Source organism: Microcebus murinus, chromosome 12, assembly GCF_040939455.1.
Source record: "Microcebus murinus isolate Inina chromosome 12, M.murinus_Inina_mat1.0, whole genome shotgun sequence".
Classification (NCBI taxonomy): Eukaryota; Metazoa; Chordata; class Mammalia; order Primates; family Cheirogaleidae; genus Microcebus; species Microcebus murinus.
The window spans coordinates 82,151,811-82,177,892 of record NC_134115.1 but is presented as its reverse complement, the minus strand read 5'-3'; the positions used below and the strand labels follow the sequence as shown (position 1 = coordinate 82,177,892).

At 38.5% G+C, this 26,082-nt stretch overlaps 1 protein-coding gene across 1 annotated transcript; it reads left to right on the top strand.

The window, feature by feature from the left end:
• Window positions 1-19,294: 19,294 nt before the first annotated feature.
• OR1B1 (olfactory receptor family 1 subfamily B member 1) lies at window positions 19,295-20,248 on the top strand. Its single transcript, XM_012772245.2, has one exon. The coding sequence runs from the start codon at window positions 19,295-19,297 to the stop codon at window positions 20,246-20,248; it is 954 nt and encodes a 317-aa protein (XP_012627699.2).
• Window positions 20,249-26,082: the final 5,834 nt, after the last annotated feature.

Sequence of the window (26,082 nt, the reverse complement as noted above, 5' to 3'; positions counted from 1 at the left end):
GGATCACTCAAGCCCAGGAGTTTGAGGTTGCTGTGAGCTAGGCTGACGCCACGGCACTCACTCTAGCCTGGACAACAAAGCGAGACTCTGTCTCAAAAAAAAAAAAAAAAATACTGTTTATGTGGTGAATCACATTTGTTGACTTGCACATGTTGAACCATCCTTGCATCCTTGAAACCCACTTGATTATGGTAAGTTATCTTTTTGATGTGTTTTTGGATTCAGTTTGCTAGTGTTTTCTTGAGGATTTTTGCATCCATGTTCATCAAGGATAATGGTCTCTATTTTATTGTTGTTGTGTACTTTCCTGGCTTTGGTTTTAGGGTGATACTGGCTTCATAGAATGAGTTAGGGAGGATTCTCTCTATTTCAATGCTGTGGAACAGTTTCCGTAGTATGGGTATCAGTTATTTGTAGGTCTGGTAGAATTCGGCTCTGAATCCATCTGGTTCTAGCCTTTTTTTGATGGGAGATTTTTTTTTTAATTTTATTTATTTAGATAGGAGATTTCTTATCACTGATTCAATCTTACTATTCATTATTGATATAATCAGGATTTCTATTTCTTCCTGATTAAAGCTTGGTAGATCATGTGCTTCCAGAAATTTATCCATTTCCTCTAGATTTTCTAGTTTGTATGCATGAAGGTATTTATAGTAGTCTCAGATGATCTTTTTTATATCTATGGTATCAGTTGTAATGTCTCGTTTTTATTTCTGATTGACCATTTTTGAATCCTCTCTCTTCTTGGTTAATCTATCTTGTGGTATATCAATTTTTTATCTTCAAAGAACCAAATTTTTATTTCATTGATCCTTTGTATTTTTTTGGTTTAAATTTCATTTATTTTTACTCCAATCTTTGTTATTTCTTGTCGTCTAGTAGCTTTGGGCTTGATTTGTTCTTGCGTTTCTAGTTCCTTGAAGTATGACATTAGGTTGTCTATTTTTTGTCTTTCTGTCTTTTTGATGTAGGCATTTAGTGCTATGCATTTCCCTCTTAGAACTGCCTTTGTCATATCCCAGAGATTTTCGTCACTAGCGTCACCATTGTCACAAAATTAAAAAAAATGTTTTATTTTGTCATTAAGCCAATGATCATTCAGCAACAAGTTGTTTAATTTCCATGTAGTTGTATAGTTTTGAGAGTTCCTCTTGAAATTGATTTCTAGTTTAGTCTACTGTGGTCTAAAAAGATATTATACATGGCATGACTTCGATTTTTAAAAATTTGCTGAGGCTTGTTTTGTGGCCTAACACATGGTCTATCTTGGAGAATGTTCCATGTGCTGATGAGAAGAATGTATATTCTGCAGTTTTTGAGTAGAATGTTCTGTACATGTCTCATAGTCCCTTGTTCTAGTGTCTTTTTTAAGTCCAGTGTTTCTTTGTTGATTTTCTGCCTTGATGATCTGCCTCTTTCTGTCAGTGGAGTGTTGAAGCTCCCTATTATTTTTATGTTGCTGTTTATTTCTTTTCATAGGTCTAGTAGTATTTGTTTAATGAATCTGGGAACTCTGGTGTTAGGTTCATATATACTTAGGATTGTTATATTTTCTTGTTGAATTGATTCATTTATCATCACATAATGCCCACCTTTGTCTTTTTTACTGTTGTTGATTTAAAGTTATTTTTATAACAATAAAATAAAGTTATTTTTATAACAATAGCTACTCCTTCTTGCTTTTTGTTTCCATTTACATGTAATATTTTTCTGCCCCTTTATCTTGAGTCTATGAGAATCTTTATAAGTTAAATGAGTTTGTTGGAGACATCAAATTTTGGGTTGTGTTATTTTTATCCATTCTGCCAATCTACATATTTTAAGTAAAGGAATTTAGGTCATTTACATTTATTGTCAATATTGACATATGAGATACTGTTCCAGTCATCATGTTGATTGTTACCTAGTTGCTTTGTATTCTCCCTTGTGTTATAAGAGCTTTGAGCTTTTACTTTTGGATTTTTTTATACTGGTGAGTATTGTCTGGTCTTTTTCCCCCATAATTTTTAGAGCACCTTTGAGCATTTCTTATAGGGGAGATCCAGTGGTGATACATTCCTTTGGTGTTTGCTTCTCTGGGAAAGCCTTTGTTTCTCCATCACTTATGAAACTTAGTTTTGTAGGATATAAAATTCTTAGCAGACAGTTATTCTATTTAGGACTATAGATAGGACCTCAATCCCTTCTGCCTTGTAAGGTTTCTGTTGAGAAATCTGATGGGTTTTCCCTTGATGTTTACTTGATGTTTTCTCCTCCTGGCTCATAGGAGTTTTTCCCTCACTTTTACTTTGGACAGTCTGATGGCTATGTGCCTTGGTCATGTTCTTTTTGCAATGAATCTTCCATGTGCTCACTGAACTTCTTGTATCTGGATATCTATATCCCTAGCAAGACTAGGGAAGTTTTCCTTAACTATTTCCTCAAATAGGTTTTCAGGCCTTTTGTTTTTTTCTTTTTCTTTCCCAGGGATATCTGTGATTCTCATATTTGGGTGCTTTACATAATCCTATATTTCTCAAAGAGTTTGTTTGTTTTTCTTGATTCTTTGGTCTTTATATTTTATTTACTGGGTTAATTCAAAATAGTAGTCTTCAAGCTTGGAAATTCTTTCTTCTGCTTGGCCTATTTTTGAAACTTTCCATTGTGTTTGTGTTTCCCTAATTGAATTTTTCACTTCCAGAAGTTCTGTTTGGTTTTTTAAAAAAATAATAAAAAATAAAATAAAATTTTAAAATATTCTCCATCATTCCATGTCCTGTATTGCACCATTTCCCAGGCCAATCATTTTTAAAGCACCAAAGCACCTTTTCAATATAAAAGAAATAAAGAATGATGAGGGTTTAGAGAGGGAGAGACAAAGGAAAATACCACATCCAACTTTAATTTTGGGGTTAAATTTCTCCCAGAGATGTGTATTCCTTATATTCCCTCCAGTTAGTAGGGCCCAGACTGTTTCTGACCCAAGCCCTCCTCTTACTGGCTCCATAAAAGTCCAATTCTTATGAATTTCTTATGCTGTCACATAGTAAATTACAGAGATTTACCTAAATCTTCCTTGAAGTGGTAGCCTAGTGCAATTGTCAAGGACATGGATTGAATCCTGGCCCTGACATCTGATATTATTTGGGGCAATATCATTTACCTCTATGAGTAAGACTCAGTTTCCCTATCTATAAAATGGGCATACTAATAGAACATCTCTCCAAGAATTTATGTAACTACTGCATGCCTGAAATGAACTATGTGGTTTTGTTATTTCATGGAAAAGTTGGCTTAGGGCACAATTCTGGCAACATGTGTCTTATAAAAATTTATAAATCCTAGGATTCTTAAGGTTTCATGCCTTAGGTTTAAGTCTGTTATCCATCTTGAGTGGACTTTTGTGAGAGGTGAGAGGTAGGGATCCTGATTCAGAAGATGTTGGGGGGGGGGTGGAGCAAATTGGCGGATGAGACACACTGCCAGACAGAGTGTCTCTGCAGAAAAGACAGATTCTAGCAGAAATTAGAAAAATGAAGCAAGAAGACGACCATACAGCGGACGAGGGCCGGAAGGAGGGGTACCTGAGACCCCAGGAAACTCCACGGGAGGAGGCTTCGGAGGAGAACTGGAGGCTGAGACCACCGGAGCAGCCCGGAGACCAGCGGCAAGGGTAGGTGGATTTGCTGTTTCCCCTCCCCTGCATTTGGGACTGCTGGTGGGCTCCCCAGTAGGTGGAGAGACCTGCGGACACCAGCCCAGAGACGGTTGCCGCCAGCCAGCGGTGAGCCTGTAGCAGACGTGGCACCAGGGTCCCAACTTCCTCCAGGCACCTCCGTGTGCACAGACCCGAGCCACATGGCAGGCGCCATATTACCTCCTCCTCCCCTCCACCGACCCTACCTGCAGCTGCCCAGAGAGACAATACAGCCACCAGCCAGAGGCACCTCCAGGGAATGGGACTTTCCCTTTTGGGACCCTACAGCTGACTCAAGGGAACTCAGACTGTGAGCTCCCTACCCGACAGCTCTCCCAGGTGTTGGTGGCACGGTGTTCCCAGGAGAACAGTGCCGACTCAGAGGCTGAGAGACATAGACCCAGCTTGGGCTCCCTGTGGATGAATTGGGACCAGAAATCCTCTCCCTGGTGGGGATACAGTTTGAACTCTGGGACCCAGAGGTCGGACCTGCAGACCAGATCCCCTGCACCGAGGGCTAGCATTGCCCGGGGCACAGAAGGATTATACGTGAACAGCCTACTGAGGTCTGTGTGCCTCCAGGGGCGGATCGGGCGGAACGGCGTCCCAGGAGGAGGCTGTGCGCCCAACCCAGGTGGCGTTCCTGTGCAGGGAACCTCCCCGCCGGCATCACAGTCCGGGGAGGCCTGGTGGCTTGTGGTCTGGCCTGCTGGCAGAGGCTCAGGAGTAGCTGCGGAGTTGGGGAGGGTAGAAAGAAGCGAGGCCTGCTGCAGACTGTGGGTCTCAGACAGCCCCACCCCCACACCCAGACTTTCTGGCTGAGCGGGACCATTCCAGCCCCGCCCTGACAGCAGAGAACAGAACTTTGACCCCTGCTAACGGCCTGAGGGCAGGCTTACCCAACCCAGCTCCGCCCAGAACGAGAGCTGATAACAGGACTCAAAATCAACACCATAGCCTGTTCCTCCAAGCAAACGCCACCTACTGACAGGGACAGCATCTTGCACAGCCTTTCCACGGCACCCACTGACTCAATATACAGGGAGTGGTCCAATTTCACCCACAGGCACCACCTAACGCCTCAGAAACTAAACAAGGTGTGTGAATACCCAAACAATAACCTAAGGAAAGAAACAACAACTGATCGACATGGGAAGAAATCAGCGAAAGAACTCAGGAAATATGAAGAACCAAATGGAAAACACACCCCCAAGGAGGAGCACCAGCCCCCTAGAAACGGACACCGACCAAAATCAGGCAACCAATATGACAGAAGAGGAATTTCGTATGTGGAACATAAGAACACTCACCCAGCTGCAACAACAACTCAATAACCAACACAAAGAAACCACAAAAAGCCTCCAGGATATGGAAAAAGAAATAGACACAATGAAGAAAAGTTTAACCGAACTCTTGGAAATGAAGAATCAATTCAAGGAACTACAAAATACAGTGGAAAGTCTCAAGAACAGGGTAGATCAAACAGAAGAAAGAATCTCAGAGCTTGAAGATAACACCATCCAATTAAATAAATCAGTCACAGAAATAGAGCAGAGAAACAAGAGAAAAGAGCAAAGCCTACAAGAGCTGTGGGATTATGTGAAGAAACCTAATGTGAGGGTCATAGGGTTACCAGAAGGGGAAGAAGACAACACTCAAGGGTTGGACAAGCTGTTTGAAGATATAATAGAGGAAAATTTCCCAGCCCTTGCTCAAAATCTTGATACACAAGTTCAAGAAGCTCAAGGACCCCTGGGAGATTCAACGCAAACAGGAAGATGTCACGACATGCAGTCATCAGACTGACCAAAGTATCAACTAAAGAGGCCCTTCTAAGAGCTGTAAGACAAAAGAAGCAAGTAACATACAAGGGAAAGCCAATTCGAATAACATCAGACTTCTCTAATGAGACTTTACAAGCAAGGAGAGACTGGGGCTCCATTCTCACTCTTCTGAAACAAAACAATGCCCAGCCTAGAATATTATTCTCTGCAAAACTAAGCTTCGTATATGAAGGAGAAATAAAAAACATTCTCAGACAAGCAAAGGCTCAGAGAATTCACCAAGCCAAGACCAGCCCTATAAGAAGTACTTAAAACAGCGTTACGCACGGAACAACATAATAATAACCCACGAATATAAAAACAACCAAAACCCAAAGATATTAAAGGCCAGATATTACAATGGCTCAAGACAGAAATCATAGCAACAACATCCAACCCAACAGAATGAACAGTAATCTACCTTACCTATCAGTTCTCTCAATAAATGTGAATGGCTTAAACTCTCCACTCAAGAGACATAGGCTGGCTAAATGGATAAGAAAATACAGGCCAAGTATATGCTGTCTTCAGGAAACACATCTAACCTGCAAGGATGCATATAGACTAAAAATAAAAGGGTGTAGATCAATATTCCAAGCAAATAGAAGCCAAAAGAAGGCTGGTGTGGCAGTTCTAATTTCAGACGATTTAGTTTTTAAAGCAACAAAAGTAATGAAAGACAAAGAGGGTCATTATATAATGGTGAAGGGCACAGTTCAACAAGAAGAGATAACAATTTTAAATATATCTGCACCCAACTTAGGTGCACCCAGATTCATAAAGCAAACCTGACTGGAGCTAAGCAAATGGATTAATAGCAACTCCATAGTTGCCAGAGATTTCAACACCCCACTGATGGCATGAGACAGATCCTCCAAACAGAAAATTAATAAAGAAATAATGGACTTAAACAAAACTCTAGAACAATTGGGTCTGACTGACATTTACAGAACATTCTACCCAAAATCCAATGAATATATGTTCTCATCAGCTCACGGGACATTCTCTAAGATTGACCATATCCTAGGACACAAACTAAATCTCAAGAAATTTAAAAAAATAGAAATCATACCATGTACCTTCTCAGATCACAGTGGAATAAAACTAGAAATCAACCCCAACATAAACTCACATTTCTACACAAAAACATGGAAATTAAACAACCTCCTACTAAATGATTACTTCAGAAATGAAGAATTCAAGACGGAAATAAAAAAACTCTATGAAGAAAATGACAATGGAGAGACAAGTTATCAACTCCTCTGGGACACAGCTAAAGCAGTTCTGAGAGGAAAGTTTATCTCCATAAATGCCTATAACCAAAAGACAAGAAGATCACAAATAGACAATCTAATGAAACGACTCAAAGAGCTGGAAAAAGAAGAACAGACCAACCCCAAACCCAGCAGAAGAAGTGAAATCAACAAGATCAAATCAGAACTAAACGAAATTGAAAACAGGGAAGGTATTCAGGAGATTAATAAAACAAAAAGTTGGTTCTTTGAAAAAATAAACAAAATTGAGACACCATTGGCTAAGCTAACGAAAAGCAGAAAAGAGAAATCTCTAATAAGCTCCATCAGGAATAAAAAAGGAGATATCACAACTGATCCCAAAGAGATACAAGATACAATTTATGAATACTACAAAAATCTTTATGTATACAAACTAGAAAATGTGGAGGAAATGGACAAATTTCTAGAAACACACAGCCTCCCTAGGCTCAACCAGGAAGAAATAGATTCCCTGAACAGACCAATCTCAACAGCTGAAATAGAAACAGTAATTAAAAATTTCCCTAAAAAGAAAAGTCTCGGTCCAGATGGCTTCACACCTAAATTTTACCATACTTACAAAGAAGAACTAGTACCTATCTTGCAGAAACTATTCCACAACATCGAGAAGAACGGAAACCTCCCCGACACCTTTTATGAAGCGAATGTTACTCTGATACCAAAACCAGGAAAGGATGCAACAAAAAAAGAAAACTACAGACCAATATCCCTAATGAAAATAGTTGCAAAAATTTTCAACAAAATCTTAGCTAACCGAATCCAGAAGCTTATCAAAATAATAATCCACCACGACCAAGTGGGCTTCATCCCAGGGATGCAGGGATGGTTCAACATAAGTAAATCTATAAATGCAATTCACTACATAAACAGAAGCAAAAACAAAGACCACATGATTCTTTCAATAGATGCAGAAAAAGCTTTTGACAAAATTCAACACTCTTTCATGAAACGAACACTTAAGAAAATAGGCATACAAGGGACATACCTAAAAATGATACAAGCCATCTATGACAGACCCATAGCCAACATCATACTGAATGGGGAAAAATTGAAATCATTCCCACTTAGAACTGGAACCAGACAAGGCTGCCCACTATCTCCACTTCTGTTCAACATGGTGCTAGAAGTCTTGGCTACAGCAATCAGGCAGGAAAATGGAATCAAAGGTATCCAAATAGGGGCAGAAGAGATCAAACTTTCACTGTTTGCTGATGATATGATATTGTATCTAGAAAACCCCAAAGATTCAACCAACAAACTCCTGGAACTGATCAATGAATTTAGTAAAGTCTCAGGATACAAAATCAATACACAGAAATCAGAGGCATTCATATACGCCAACAGCAATCTAATTGAGAACCAAATCAAAGACCCAATTCCCTTCACAGTAGCAACAAAGAAATTAAAGTGCCTAGGAATATACTTAACCAAGGACATAAAAGACCTCTACAGGGAGAACTATGAAACACTGAGGAAGGATATAGCAGAGGATGTAAACAGATGGAAATCCATTCCATGCTCGTGAATCAGTAGACTCAATATCATCAAAATGTCTATACTACCCAAACTGATCTACAGATTCAATGCAATTCCTATTAAAATCCCATCATCATTCTTCACAGATATAGAAAAAATAATTTTATGCTTCGTATGGAACTAAAGAAGACCTCGAATATCAAGAGCAATTCTAGGCAACAAAAACAAAATGGGAGGCTTTAATATGCCAGATATCAAACTATACTACAAAGCTGTAGTAATTAAATCAATCTGGTATTGGCACAAAAATAGGAATATGGACCAGTGGAACAGATGTGAGAATCCTGATATAAAACCATCCTCATATAGCCATCTCATCTTTGACAAAGCAGACAAAAATATACGCTGGAGAAAAGAATCCCTTTTCAATAAATGGTGCTGGGAAAACTGGATAGACACCTGTAGAAGGCTAAAACAGGACCCACACCTTTCACCTCTCACAGAAACCAACTCACGCTGGATAACAGACTTAAACCTAAGGTATGAAACTATTAGAACTCTAGAGGAAAAAGTTGGAAACACTCTCCTAGACATCGGCCTGGGCAAAGAGTTTATGAAGAAGTCCCCAAAGGCAATCACAGCAGCAACAAAAATAAATAAATGGGACATGATCAAACTACAAAACTTCTGCACAGCCAAAGAAATAGTCATGAAAGTAAACAGACAACCTACAGAATGGGAGAAAATTTTTGCATCCTATGCATCCGATAAGGGACTGATAACTAGAATATACTTAGAACTCACGAAAATCAGCAAGAAAAAAAATCAAATAACCCTATTAAAAAGTGGGCAAAGGACTTGAACAGAAACTTTTCTAAAGAAGACAGAAGAATGGCCAACAAACATATGAAAAAATGCTCAACATCTCTAATCATCAGGGAAATGTGAATCAAAACCACAATGAGATATCACTTAACTCCAGTGAGAATGGCCTTTATCAAAAAGTCTCCAAATAACAAATGCTGGCCTGGTTGCGGAGAGAGAGGAACACTCCTACACTGCTGGTGGGACTGCAAACTAGTTCAACCTCTGTGGAAAGCAATATGGAGATATCTTAAAGCGATACAAGTGATTCTTCCATTTGATCCAGCAATCCCATTGCTGGGCATCTACCCAAATGATCCAATGACACTCTACAAAAAAGACACCTGCACTCGAATGTTTATAGCAGCACAATTCATAATTGCAAGGCTGTGGAAACAGCCCAAGTGCCCGTCAATCCAAGAATGGATTAATAAAATGTGGCATATGTATACCATGGAGTACTATTCAGCTCTAAGAAACAATGATGACATAGCACATCTTATATTTTCCTGGTTAGAGCTGGTACCCATACTATTAAGTGAAGTTTCCCAAGAATGGAAAAACAAGCACCACATATACTCACCAGCAAATTGGTATTAACTGAACAGCACCTAAGTGGACACATAGGTACTACAGTAATAGGGTATTGGGCAGGTGGGAGGTGGGAGGGGGGCGGGTATATACATACATAATAAGTGAGATGTGCACCATCTGGGGGATGGTCATGATGGAGACTCTGACTTGTGGGGGAAGGGGGAAATGGGCATTTATTGAAACCTTAAAATCTGTACCCCTTTAATATGCTGAAATAAAAAAAAAAAAAAGAAAAGAAAAAAAAAGATTTTGGGAAAACCCTTTCAGATCTCAGCCTAGGCAAAGAATTCTTGAAGAAGACCCCCAAAGCAATCACCACAGCAACTAAAATAAACAAATGGGATCCAATCAAATTAAAAAGCTTCTGCATGGCCAAGGAAACTATCATTAGAGAAAATAGACAACCTACAGAATGGGAGAACATGTTTACTCTCTATACTTCCAATAAAGGCCTGATAATGAGAATCTATCTAGAACTCAAAAGAATTAACAAGAAAAAATCAAACAACTCCATCAAGAAATGAGCAATGGAAATGAAGAGAAACTTTTCCAAAGAAGACAGAATAATGGCCAGCAAACATATAAAAAATGCTCAATATTTCTAATCATTAGAAAAATGCAAATCAAAACAACAATGTGATATCATCTAACCCCAGTGAGATTGGCCTGTATCAATAAATCCCAAAACAACAAATGCTGGCGAGGATGTGGAGAAATAGGAACACTCTTACACTGCTTGTGGGACTGCAAATTAGTCCAACCTTTGTGGAAAAGAATTTGGAGATACCTCAAACAGCTAAAAACAGAAATACCATTTGACCCAGCAATAGCATTATTAGGCATCTACCCAAAAGAGCATAAGACATTCTATTATAAACACATCTGCACCTGAATGTTTGTGGCAGCACAATTCACTATTGAAAGGACATGGAAATAACCCAAGTGCCCATCAATTCATGACTGGATTATTAAAATTTGGTATATTTTTACAATGGAATATTACTCAATTCTAAGAAACGACAGCGAGCTAGCACCGCTTATATTTTCCTGGATTGAGCTTAAGCCCATTATCCAAAGTGAGGTGACACAATATCAGAAAAATGGGCTCCACATGTACTGACCATCACATTGGTGCTGACTGATTATCAATATCATGCTCAAAGGGTGGTGTTGTTCACCAGAGATTGGGGGCATGGGGGGATAGACCCATATCTGAGGGATGTGGCAAACCGTGTAGAGGGGAAGGGCATACTTCTAATCTTTGCTACATAAAGGCAAAGTTATAAAATCTAACCAAAATGTTTAAAAAAAAAAAACATTTATCGGGTGTCAGACAGGTGGGGGGGAGGGGATGGGTTTATATATATACATTACAAATGCAATGAGCATTGTCGGGGGGATGGACACACTTGAAGCTCTGACTCAAGAAGGGAGGGAAGGCAATAGCAATGTATGTAACCTTAACATTTGTACCCCCGTATTATGCTGAAATTAAAAAAAGGAAAAGAAAAACAAAAAAAGAAAAGAAAAAGAAACTATATTATTCAGCAATCCCACTACTGTATACATAACCAAAAAAAATTGGTATGTCAAAGAGGTATCTGCACTCCCATGTTTATTGGGGTCACAGCAAGGGCTGAGTCCCTACCTCTCCCTGATTTAATTATGTAAGAATTGTGTCTCTTTGGTCTCACTTATATTGCTAGGATTGAAGTATTTTATAAGAGTGTGGGAGTAAATTTAAATAGTATCAGAAACATTAACAACACAGCCATTCCTATTTTTTAGGAATAATGGTATTTAATTAGCCTAGTACAGATATGGGAGAATGGATTAGCTAAGTGATTGTGAAAGTAAAGAAAGTAAAGGGAAAAATACATTCATCTCATAAATATTTACTCTTTGTAAACACTGTGTTTGGAGAACATTAGGCAAGATATACTTGAGCTCAGAGATGTTAAGTTGATCGTCAAATTCACAGAGATTGTAAATTGTGTATCCCAGAAGCATATTTAATTTTATTTGCCTCCAAAGTTGCCCTGCTTTAGGTCATTATATCACACATTCCTTATTATATCATAGGAGATAATAAAGTGATGACTGTGTGAGGGACTGGGCTAATAATACACAAGTGTCTGTCATTTGGGATGTCTGGGCATTGGTTGAGTAGTGTCCTCTACCCCTTCAGGGTCAGTGGCATGGAGCCATTGGCAGGGACTTGAGGTACATTAACCTTCCCTTGAGAGTATGTCCATGCTTTCTTGATCAGCTGGCATTGCACTTAATCTTCCCCGTGTGGCTCTAGGGGATAGATCTCTAGGGCTCCACAACCTCTGCATCTCACTTAGCTTCACCAGGCTGACTTCCAGCGCTAGCCATGCATCTGCATTTCAGCACCATGGACAGATCTCCGAGGACTGGCAGAAGGCTGGAACTACAAAGGCCAGTGTCAGAGCACTCCTTTCTTGCTAGGTGAATGTATGGCTGGGGAACTAGCCTTCACCCTCCACCCTGTTTTCCCCTGGCCAATTCTTGTCTTTATTAATAGCCCATCTTTCACTCTGGATCCATTTGTGTTTAACACCATCTTTTCTCTTTTATGTCCTCACAATCATTTTCTTCTCTCTCCTCACCCTGCCCCCCCCATTTTTGCCATCCTTCCTTCTTTCTGTTCCCATTCTTGATGTTCCATTTCTCATGCCTGCCTTCACTTCTCTTTCTTTTAGACCATTCCATGTCCGTTTCCTTTCTGCTCTCCTTCTACTCTGTCCACTTTCACACCTTTGTCTCAATCGTCATCCACATATCCTTCTTCATTTCCTGAAAATCTTATTTCTTCTCATTATCTCTTTCTTAATTATATTCTTTAAATTCCAGTCCCTAATTCTGCTCTTTTCTCATTTCAAAAGTTCTCCCCTCTCCCGTGGGGGGGCAAGGGCAGTATACGTAGCCTTAACATTTGTACCCCATGATATGCTGAAATAAAAAAAAAGTTCTTTCTCTTATTTTCCTTATGTTTTTCTTTTTACAATACATAAATGTACCACTATTTACTTTTATTACTTTTTTTTATTTCAACATATTATGGGGGTACGAATGTTTAGGCTACTTTTTAAAAATATGTTTTTAATGACAAATACAATTTAAACATATTTGTCATGTACAACATGATGGGTGGAGAATGTAAACATTATGGAATGACTAAATCAAGCTAATTAACCTATACATTACTTCACCCAATTATTATTTTTTGTGGTTAGAACACAAAATGTACTCTCTTAGTGATTTTCAAGAATATAATACATTGTTATTAACTGTTGTCACTATGTCATACAACAGATATTTGGAACTTATTCCTCCTACATAACTGAAGTATTGTGTGCTTTGTCTAAACTCTCCTCATCCTGCTCACCCCCAGCCCCACCATTCTCCTCTCTGCTTCTATGAGTCCTTATGTTCTTTTAATTCATCCATTCAGTTTGTACTCTCTTTCCACCCTGCATTTTCTCACTCTTTCCCCATAAATTTTTATTTTTCATTTTTTCTTCCCATTTGTCCTTTCTTCTATTGTGACTTCATTTCTATATCTCTGACCCTCACCATGCCTTTCACTTAACTCTCAAAGAGAAGCACACAGTTATTTTTAGAAACATGGAACTTCAGAAAGGAAAGCTAGGGGAAACACCCAATTAAGAGCAAATTCTGCCTTTCAATAGTTATTTTTTGAAAATCTGTCACATATGCAGAGCTTATATGCAACACACACATGTGTGCACACAGGAACACATACAGTTACATCACATTCACTATTATTTATTCAGAATGTCAGCTGTTCTTGAAGTGAAGGACAATTTTGGTATCAACCATAAGTGCTTCAATAATTACACTCTGCTGTGATTTTGTTGCCTGCTAAGACATCTTTTCATGACCTCAGCCCATCCCTGAACCCCTCTCAGGCTAAAATGGGACCAGCTCCAAATAAGCTCCACACGCCGCTTTGCTTATGTTTATCATATCACATTTTACACTGTTTTGTATATTAATACAATGTTTTTATTCTTTTTCTCTATGCTGTGACCTATTTATTGCAGGATTTTTGTATGATTTGTCTTAATGTCCCATCACAGGTAAGAAACCAATATTAATGGAAAAGATGAATTAATCATTAAATGGATGGATAAATAAATGAATGATCTTTTTAAAATAGGTGCACACATATTTATACAAACATAAATATAATGCACTTGTATTTAGAATTATGTCATTTGGCACTATTAGAGTATGTGGGATATTTTGGCTAGTCAAATTCAATGATCTTCTTGATCATGTGGTTACCTGCTGTGGTTAATCTAGCCAAAGTTATTTTCTGGAAACCATAGGTAAATGCAGGTATTCATAACAATTCTTTAAAGCATCATCCCTTCTCTTCTGTCTCTTATTTTCAGAGGCATGGATTCCAGTTGTCAGTCACTATTTAGAATAACAATTGTGCTTTGTGAGAAAAATAGTCTTTGATAACAGCTTTTATAAATTATTAAAAATCTCTAATATGATTGATTGGCAGTGATTAGTTCTACATTTCCCCCCCACACACACACACTCCATAGTTTCTCTCCTGCTTTTCCCCTTACTGTCTTCTCTCTCTTGTTATCCTCCAGTTCCCTGTATTCACTCTGGATCCTACATTTATATTATTAGCCCTTCATTGTATAGTTAGCTTCTTGAAGTGTTTAAATTTCCACAAGAACTATAGAATGGATCCTTCAGCCCTTTACTGTAGCAGTAAGGGTGGCCAGATTTAGAGTCATGAATAATCAGCATTAAGTTAATAACTATCTAGAACATGTATGTTCTTCTGGTTTGCTCTTGGGGAGGTTCTTGCTAAAGGGAATGAGAAAAGAAGTGAGAAAAAGGTATACAAAAGAGCTAACTACTTGGAGAAGGAGGATAAAATTCATAATTTATAGTATTAGGAAAATGGGAAAAAAGCAAATATCAAGAAGGTGGGGGATAGTGATTAATAATGCCATGGGTAAAGAAGGAAAATGAAGAAGTGTTGAAAGAAACACTGGCCCTGATGTCTAATTCTCTGTGTTCAAATTCATTACAGTCTGCCACTGACTAGTTGTACAATATTAAGCAAGTTGCTTAATTTATCTATGCTTCAGTTTCCTCGTCTATAAAATCAGAATAAAATAGTACTTGCCTCATAGAACTATAGTTTCAATAAAATCATGCATGTGGAGTGCTGTATACTGTGTTTGGCACATAGCAAGGGCTCCACAATGTTGTCTTCTATGACTGTTACTGCAGTTGTTAGAGATCCTTGTATTTGGTGAAGACTGTTCACTGAGAACCTCAAAAGCAAAAATTGAATCAGTTGCTTTATATAAGCACTATATTTAATTAGTTGATAGATCATAAAGTATGAATGATAATTTTTAAAATATTAATAGGCATTTTATTTAATTTTTCCAACAACTTTCTGAAAGTAGTTTCTATGTCCATTTTACAGTTGGGAAATCTGAGATTTAAAGACAAGTCAAGAAATCTGTCCATGTATGACATTTAGTAACTTGGTGCACAGAAATATAAACTTAAGTCAGCTTGGACCCATGCTATGTATAATAGAAATCAGTAAAATTCAAATCGAATACCTATCACAGAGAATGAATAAATATATTGTGATATATCTATACAAAGGGCTGTTATTAATATATAGCAGTGGAAAACAAATGAAATACAGCTATATCCAAAAATATCAGTGAATCTAAGTACTATTAATATTGAGACCTGAAATCAATTCCACCTCAAATTACTTAAAGCTTATTGCCCTTTTATAAATTTTAAATCATCTCAAATTTAATATTCTTCTTGGAATAACTACAGATGTATCAAAATCATAGGTATATATCACAGATAAACATATATAACAAGAGCAAGGGAATCATTAAGCCAAGATTCAGGAGGTTGGTTACCTAAGGCAGGGAGTGACAGGAGGAGGTGATGAAGAAGGCTGTGTAAGTAGGTATGAATTATCAACAATGTTCTGGTTTCTTTGTTAGACAATAAGTTGATAATATTTAAAACTAAGGGAGCAGGCAGGCAATCAGGCAATGATCGAATCAATGAAAAGAGTGTAGCATAAACGAAAGCTTACAATTAATTAAGTTCTGGGCTCCTGAGGCTGGGGAAATAGAGGCAGTTATGAGCTTTTCACCCCTTAAGAGTCTTGCTGAAAGGCCTTGGGGCCACATGTGGCCTTCTGGGTCCTTGAATGTGGCCTTTTGATTGAATTCAAATTTTATAGAAAAAATCTTTTAATAAAAGGATTTGTTCTGTGAAGTTTGGATTTGGTTTAGGGGCTGCACTTGGGGATCTAGAGGGCCACATGTGGCCTTGAGGCTGCAAATCCCCCACTCCTGGCCCATCCATCAAGTTTTTAATTTAAATGTGAATGTTTTTGTTTTCTAAAGTCATTTTTGTAGTCTTTTAAAAATATGTTTTATCTTTCTAATACCTTCTTTCTTATAGTCTTCATTCTCTCTTTTGGATGTTAAGTACTTTAAACATAATTATAATCCCTAAAAACTGGTTAATTTTATGATATTTGGAGAGAGTCAATCCTTATTTGTTGCTGATTGTCTTCATAATGAATAGATTTTAAGTGTGTTTTATAATTATGAATTGTGAGCTCATCTTTGGTGGGTTTTTATTTGTGGGATTCCTGTTCAGTCTAGAGTCTGTAAGGAGAAATTTTATGCTCACTCCTATAAGGTACCGCAATGCTTTTACCTGTATGAGAATGATTTGGATGCTAACTATGCAATTTGAGTATTCCAAGATTGCATGTGTTTTGTAAATTAGCATTCTCCACTCTGTGTATAGTACAGAGCCATCACTGATTCCCATGAGAGATGTTTTTCCCTCCATGTAGTGCAGACTGAGAGATCTGAGATTCCTTTTTTTCTCCCATAGCCTCTCTGTGTGTGTGTATGTGTGTGTGTGTGTGTGTGTGTGTGTGTGTGTGTGTGTGTGTGTGTGTATTCTCTCCTGTTCATGTATACCCTTTTACTGAAAGTTCGACCTTTCAAATGTCCTGAATTTATATGGTGGTCTCTACCTTCTGCCTTGTGCAGGTTTAAACTCTCATCTCCTGTTCCACATGGATGTTAGTACTCAAACCTCTCAACTATGCAGACTGATATGATGTCCCCTGCCACCCACCTGTCACCTTCCACCTCTCACCACCATCATGGCCAGTTTAGATATCAATTTTTCATATCCATCTTTGATTACAGGCCCTTGTATTTCCCTTACATTCTTGGAAGTTCAGTTATCAATTTAAAAAGATGATTATGTGTTCTCTAAATTTCTATTTGTAGTGAATGTGTGGGTATGCTTGTACCTCATATTTCAGGAAGCTGAAGTACTCAAAATAGCATGTGAAGGCATGAAGGGATTTGAGAGCCTACCATGTTCAAGAATTAAGAAAAATGTCTAGTTTAAAGCACTTGGCAGGTAACCCAGCATAATCCTAAGAGAGGTTAGGTACTAGTAATGAAAGATTACAAACTATTTGGATTTTATCCTGATGTCCCTGACTGTTTGCATATGGAGTCACATTTTAAAGTTTTATTGTGGCATCAGTAGAGAAGGCCTATCAGGGAAGGCCTTCCTAAGTAGGGAAACCAGTATGAGGTTGTGGAAATTAGTATTGGTCAGAGATGCTGATGCTGACAGCAAAGAATGAACATAAGGGAAAACATAGAAGTTAGGGTGTGAATGGATGGGGAACGATGGGGGAGGAATTCTTTCAGTTTTTGGTTTGTATGTCAGGAAGATGATGATGACGCAATTAGCCAAAACAAGGAATAAAGAGAAAAAAACAAGTAATTTCATTACAATCCAAAGCAATCTTACATCTAAGAGTTTTTTGGTGGAGTCTAGGTTTTTCCAGATATGAGATTATGTCATCAGCGAACAGGGATAATTTAACTTTCTCTTTTCCAATTTGGATGCCTTTTTATTTCTTTCTTTTACCTGATTGTTCTGGCCAGGACTTCCAGTACTGTGTTGAATAGGAGTTGTGAAGTGGGCATCCTTGTCTTGTTCCAGCTTTTAGAGGAAATGTATAGAAGTCAACTACTTAGAAAAAACAATTTTTTTATATTTTATGTGTTTTAATGGTACATTATGTTCCATACAGGTTAAGAGAGAAGAAATTATGAGTACTGCAGTGGGGTGAGGTGTGAATGGAAGGTCAGGAGCTGGAGAAGGTGAGTATAGGTAATTCTTTCATGAAGCTTGCCACTAGGAGGAGATAAGCAATAGTTGTATGAAAAGACAAGAATGAATGACAATATGAGGATGGTTTTATATCTGGGTTCTCAGGCCTGTTCCCAAGGTCTATATCTCTGTTCTTGTGCCTGTACCATGATGTTTTGGTTACTATAGCCTTGTAGTAAAGCTTACAGTCTGGTAGACTGATGCCTCGCAATTTGTTCTTTTTGCTTAAGATTGCTTTGGCTATGCAAGGTCTTCTCTGGTTGTTTCATACAAAGTGTAGAATTATTTCTTCTAGATCTGTAAAGGATGATGATGATATTTTGATAGGGATTGCATTGATTCTGTAGATCACTTTAAGTAGTATGAACATTTTAACAATATTCTGCCAGTCCATGAACATGATAGGGTTTTCCATCTGTTTACATCTTGTACAATTTCTTTTCTCAGTGTTTCATAGTTCCCCCTATATAGGTCTCTCATCTCCTTTGTTAAATATATTCCTAAATATTTAATTTTATTTGATGCTATTGTAAAGGGTGTTGTGTCTTTGATTCGATTTTGGGGGCAAGGCTAAGGCATTATATGTAACCAAAATGTTTGTACCGCCATAATATTCTGAAATAAAAAACTAATAAGTATTAAAAAAAATAATGAAGGAAGGATTTTTCACTGTGGGAGGGACTTTGGCAAATTTTGTGGATTAGATGAAATGGGCCATTAGAGTGGGTGAAAAAAAGTATAAGGGAGAAAATCGGCTGGGCACGGTGGTTCATGCCTATAATCCTAGCACTCTGGGAGGCTGAGGTAGGAGGATCGCTTGAGGTCAGGAGTTCAAGACCAGCCTGAGCAAGAGCAAGACCCCATCTCTACTAAAAATAGAAAAAAATTAACCAGTCAACTAGAAATAGATACACAAAATTAGCCGGGCATGATGGCTCATGCCTGTAGTCCCAGCTACTTGGGAGGCTGAGGCAGGAAGATCATTTCAGCTCAGGCGTTTGAGGTTGCTGTGAGCTAGGCTGACACTATGGCACTCACTCTAGCCTGGGCAATGAAGCGAGACTTTGTCTCAAAAAATATATATATAGAAAAAGAAAAGGAAGTAATAAGGGAGAAAATAAATTAAGGAAGAGAAATCCTAGACCAGGGGAAGGAACATAGATGGTCAGAGCAACTTAACTAAATTAATTAGAAATGCTTTGATCCCTCACCTGTGATGCAGGACTTGCTTTTTGACTTAATCTCTTTTTTAGGTAGGCTCATCATCACCCATCATGAGCTGTGCGCCTAATGCTTCACACTCTCCAGTCTTCTTGCTCCTTGGGTTCTCCAGAGCTGGCATCTCCCACACTCTCCTCTTTCTCCTGTTCCTGGCTATTTACCTCAGCACTATATTGGGGAACACAACTCTGGTGCTGCTCATCTCCCAGGACTCCAGGCTCCACTCACCTATGTATTATCTGCTCCGTGGCCTATCCGTGATAGACATGGGGCTATCCACAGTCACCCTGCCTCAGTTGCTGGCCCATCTGGTCTCTGATTACCCAGCCATTCCCGCTGCCCGTTGCTTAGCTCAGTTCTTTTTCTTCTATGCATTTGGGGTTACAGACACACTTGTCATTGCTGTCATGGCTCTGGATCGCTATGTGGCCATCTGCAACCCTCTGCACTATGCTTTGGTGATGAATCGCCAACTCTGTGCCCTCTTACTTGCCTTGAGCTGCGTGGTGTCCATAGTGCACACCATGCTGCACGTGGGACTACTCCTGCCTCTTTTCTGGGCTGGGGATGCTAGGGGCAATGTTGCCCTTCCTCACTTCTTTTGTGACCATCGACCACTTCTGAGAGCCTCTTGCTCTGATACACATTCTAATGAGCTGGCCATATTCTTGGAGGGTGGCTTCCTCATGCTGGGCCCCTGTGTCCTCATTATACTTTCCTATGTCAGAATTGGAGCCACCATCCTACGTTTGCCTTCAGCTGCTGGTCGCCGCCGAGCAGTCTCCACCTGTGGATCCCACCTCACCATGGTTGGCTTCCTCTACGGCACCATCATTTGGGTCTACTTCCAGCCTCCCTCCCAGAACTCTCAGCATCAGGACATGGTGGCTTCAGTAATGTATACTGCTGTTACACCTTTGGCCAACCCTTTCGTGTACAGCCTCCGCAATAAGGATGTCAAGGGTGCACTTCGCAGGCTGCTTGGACAGGGGAGGGTGGACTCCTGATTAGTCTGCTGTGGGCCATACTGGGCAGGTGAGGAAAGAAATAGCCATATTTTGAGCATAGCTGGTTTTGGGGAGGTCAGAGGGAGAGATGACCTAGACAACTGAAGGAATTCCAGATTTGGCTCTTGTCAATGCTATGCTTTGATAGAACTGTGAACATTTCCCATTCATACACATGATTGGGAATCCCTTATCAGCATGCCTCTGGGACCCCTCATCAGCCCATTTATCTTAGGTTGTCAAAGTGGATGTAAATTAGTCATTAGGCCTGGGTAGCTCTAACTTTATAGTTTTGAGGGAATGTGAGGATAACATTATGACAGTGGAGTTAATCATAGTCACATTTAACTTAATGTGCTTCTTGTGGGAGTGTGTTGGTGTACATCAGAAAGTAGGGAGAACTGTCTAAACAACAGTTTAGACAAATAGGGCTGGCAAGTTCACTACCTATTCTATTCCATGAGCAAATATATATCCACAAGACACTCCAAGATGATAATCATGATTCTGCTATTCTAAGTTCCATGGGCCTCTCACAGTATGAGCATCTAACTCTGGGAGACAGAGGGGGAAGGATTGCTTGAGCTTAGGAGTTTGAGACCAGCCTGAGCAAGAGCAAGACCCTATCTCTACTAAAAATAGAAAAAATTAGCCAGGCAACTAAAAATCGAAAAAAGTAGCCGGGCGTGGTATCACGCACCTGTATTTCCAGCTAAGTGGGAGGCTGAGGCAGGAAGATTGCTTGAGCACAGGAGTTTGAGGTTGCTATGAGCTAGGCTGACACCATGGCACTCTAGCCTTGGCAACAGAGCAAGACTCTCTCTCAAAATATATATATATGATTTGTTTTGAAGCTTATCAACTACTCCTAAAAGCCTCTTATATTTGAACAGCAGTAATGGCTCTTATGTAGCACATACTATGTGTCAGATGCTATTTTAGTTTCTCTCCACATATTAACTCACTCCTCCCAACAACATTATTAGTTGTTACTATTGTCCTCATGAGGCACAGAGAGAATAAGTAACTTGCTTGGAGTTACACCTTGGTAGTCAGTCTTCAAATATCCTGTTTACTTGTATGCTATGCTGTCTCTCCGAATTGAACTCTTCTCTCAGTTCTCAGAAACTTCACCTCAGTCTAGATCTTTATCACATCCCATGCAACTTACAAATGGGCCTCCCTATTACCAATCTGTTCCATAGTTCATGGTGTTAATCCTACAGAGCACACTGCATAAACCAGCCCATGTGCTTTGGATTTAGAGTCATCAGACTTTGGTTCAACTCTTAATTCCATGACTTCCCTACTATATCATTTTGATTGAGGTCTTGCATCTTTGAAGGTCGGTTATCCCCAGACATTGTAATACCTGCCCTACTTTTCTCACAAGTTTATTGTGAATCTAACATTCTGTATGTGATTGTGCTTTGTAAACTGATAATTGACAAAGAAAAACCGTCATGATTATGGTCTATTTTTTCCAAGTGTGTTGGCATCATTTTTGAAATTGGATTATAATGTTGAGGAGGGAAGAGGCTATGTTATATATTTGTTAATGATTTCCCACAACAGCTGGTCACAAAATAGGTGCGGATATTCATAAGTATTCATTGGCTGCTAGGTTCTTTTTTGCTGGACAAGTTGACATTTGTACAGCACTGGGGAAAAGGTTATCATTTTATCTCCCATTGAACTCATTGAATTGTATATTTTTCCTGATGTTGCCCCTGCTCCCTGAATCATCTTTTTTTCTTCTCTTCTATTCTCTGTCTTTCCTCCTCTTCTTCTCCCTCTCCTGTTTCTTCTGCTTCTGCTTTTTCCTCTTTTGACAGTTTCCTGGAGCACTGCTTCTCAAACTTCAGGTGTAACTTGCATTTCTAACAACTTTCATATGATACCACTGCTGCTAGCCAGTGGACCACAACTTGAGTAGCGAGGTCCTAGTGAACTTTTTTGATTAAAAAGTTATCCTACCACTGGAACACAGGCATTTTATTCTTATGCATATGTTTTCATAATAGTAATAATAACCTAGATACAGTTTTGCAAAATGACTAACATCATGTCAAAAAACTTTCCATGTTGTTCCAATGTCACTGTAATATTAAAAGAATTTTCATGACTACTTAACACCTAGTGGTAGGGATCATTTAATCCTCCACCCTCAAGTTTCCATAAAGAGAACCAAATGTTCTGTCTTAATGTGCAGAAGAAAGCAAATTGGCAGGAAAGCTTCTAGTTCTACCCTCATCCACCACTTATACTCAGGAGGAGGAGAAATTTGTCTAACTAATAATCCTTACATTAATTGAGCCACACCCTACATATGAGTATATGAGATTAACTTGCTTTCAAAGTGGGAAAGCTCCCCTGCCTACATTCAGGCCAGCCTTGAGCTACAAGCTTCTGTATCAGTGGTTCTCAATCCTGCAGCATACCAGAAACACCTGATAGGTCTAAAAGTATACTGAACCCAGGTCTTGCCACAGACCAATACAGAATCATTAGGATTGGGCCCACGCACTGATATTTTTATGACTCTCTAGGTGCAAGGCCAGGATTGTGAACCATAGATCTACGAAGTAACGCAAATATGCACAGTAGTGCTTCTGCTCTCTCTGTCCAGACATGGAGAAGGTTAAGGAAAAGTCATCCTTGAGTGGGAGAAACAGGAGAGAAATCACTCTGTTGTGGACTGAATGTTTGTGTCCCTCCACGCTTCATATGCTAAAATCCTAACCCCCTTGGTGATAGTATTAGGAGGTAGGGCCTTTGGAGAGAGGGCATGAAGGTAGAGCCCTCATCAGTGGAATTAGTGCCCTTATAAGAAGAAATCAGAAAGAGTTTCTTTACCGTCTCTCTCTCCTCGCCACCATGTGAGGAGACAATGAGAAGTTGGCCATCTGCAAAGCAGGAAGCATGCTCTCGCCAGACACCAGATCTTCCATCACCTGGATTTTGGACTTCCCAGCTTCCAGAACTATGAGAAATAAATGTTGTTTAAGCCACTCAGTCTGTGGTAATTTGTAATTGCAGCTGTAACTCACTGAGATAGATTTACTGTTAATAAAGCTCTGACCCCAATGTGACTCTTTTCGTCTGCTCAGTTGGTTAGAAGCTGAGTGGAGCAGGGATGTAATCTCTGAACTTCTTATTATACCATAAACACTGAGTAGTAAAATCACTACTATTTATTTACTTCGGTAAATTAATGTTGCCTCTTTTTTGTTGCTATTAATAAGAATACATTTTCTCCTTATTTGGGATTATTGTTAGAAGTGGATTTCTTAGTGCTAGTACATGATCTTATTTGGGCTTACATTTTCTTCATCAGTTTTACTACATATAACACATTTTTGTTCTCTTTTTCCCACCAGATATCTAAAACTTACACAGCTTACTTTTATTTAACTAATGGTCACATTTACATTTTCAACCTTGTACTGAAGTTTATATTTTACTAACTAACACTATCAAAAACATATCTTTAGATGACTTTCCATACATACTGAGGGACTTGCCATCTTTTTTTGTCTATCACATGACTGCATCCAGTTTTTATTTTATTTTTAAAAAAATAAGTTTAATATTTTAAAGTAGTCTTAGGTTCACAGCAAAATAGAGCCGAAAGTACAGAGAGTTCCCATGTACCCTTCTCCTCCCACCCACAGCCACTATCAACACTGTCAGCCTACCATCAACATCCACACCAGATGTTCTGGCATTTAGATTTGAAAAAAAAAAAAAAAGAAAGAAAGAAAATAAAGGAAAAAAAAATCCACACCAGAGTAGTGTATTTGTTATGATTAATGAACCCACAGTGAGACATCATTTCTTCAAATCCATAATTTATATTAAGGTTCACTCTTGGTTTATTACATTCTATGATTTTTGGCAAACGCATAATGGCATGTATTCTCCATTACAGTATCCTACAGGACAGTTTTACTGCCTTAAATAGCTCCTGGGTTCCTCCCTTCCTCCAACCCAGAAGCAGGTTATATAGCTACTCTGTTATTAAGGTTTTGAGGAACTTCCATACAGTTTTCCATAATGGCTGTACCAATTTATATTCCCACCAGCACTGAACAAGCATTCCCTAATTTTAGCTCTTATACTTAGGTCTTTGATCAATTTTGAATTAATTTTTGTATCTGGTGTGAGGTGAGGATCCAACTTCATTCTTTTACATGTAAAGATCCAGCTATACCAGCACCATTTGTTGAAGAGACTGTTCTTACCTCCTTGGATGTTCTTAGCACACTTGTAAGTGTGCTAAAATCAGTTGGCCCCCCACTTATACATACAGTGGAATATTATTCACTTATCAAAAAATCAATTGACATTAGGTATATGAACTTATTTCTAGACTGTCTATTCTATTCCAGTGATCTATATTTCTATCCTTTTGCCAATACAACACTGTTTTGATTACTGTAGCTTTGTAGTCATTTTTGAAATAGGGAAGTGTGAATTCTCCAACTTTGTTCTTTTTGTACCTTCCAGATTGTTTTGGATACTCATGGTTTCTTGCAATTTCACATGAATTTTAGGATTGGCTTTTCCATTTCTACAAAATAGTAGATTATGCTTTTGATAGGAACTGATCTCTGGAACTTATATATCCATCCATCTGAAATTTTGTATCCTTTTTCCAACATCTCTTAATATTTCTCTACCCCACTAGCCCCAGGTAACCAGCAATCTACTCACTATGTCTATGAGTTCAACTTTTTTTAGCTTCTACATATAAGTGAGATAAGTATTTATCTTTCTATGCCTGGCTTATTTCACTTAGCATTATATCTTCCAGGCTTATCCTTGTTGTCACAAATGACAGAATTTCTTTCTGAATAGTATTCCATTGTTTATACATGCCACATTTTCTTTATTCATTCATCCATTGATGGACATTTAGGTTGATTCCATATCTTGGATATTGTGAATAATGTTTCAATGAACATGGAGTGCAGATATCTTTTTGACATGCTGATTCTATTGTCTTTGGATATATACCAAGTAGTGACATTGCTGGATCATGTGCTAGTTCTATTTTTAATTTTTTTTTTCTTCACGAATTTATTACATAAAACGCCCCCAGAGTATTTAATTTTTCTTCTTCTCACTTTCATTACTTTCATTATACAGAAGAAGCACAGTGGATGAGAAGTCTTTTAAGATGACTATAGTCCCATCATCAAGGTAGTGTATGTACCTTAGCAGTGTTCTAAAGGTTGGCCAAAAAAACTTCATGTTACCTTATCACAATACGGAAGCACTGTCTTCTTTTTCCACTAAATTATGGTGAAAAGTGCTACTGTTTTATTTAGCATTATGGTACATAACAGTTCTATTTCAATTACTAAAAGAATTAAAATAATTCTGAAAGACATCCTTTTTCCCCTCCAATGATTTGAAAGCCATATTTTTCCTGTCAAATTCAAACAAATCATCAGGTTGATGTACAGTAATCAGTAAAACAATCATCAAGGCACAAGCTCAGCACATTAGCCATTGCTTGCAGTAAAAGGATATATCAATATGTCTCTCCTTAGTTAAAAATACATAATCCTTTTATTTTGTAATGCAATAAAAGAAATTAACATCACAGACACAGAAGACTAGGAAAGGGGGAAACTACTTACTTCTGAATATCCAGTAATTTAAATCTATTTGTACTTTTCCATAGTACATGAAAGTAATTTTTAACACTTTTTGAAGTAAAATTTAGCCTTTGGAGATATGTAATTCTTAGGACTATTTTTAATTTTTGAGGAAACTCCATACTGTTTTTCATAATGACTATACTATAATAATTTACATTCTGACCA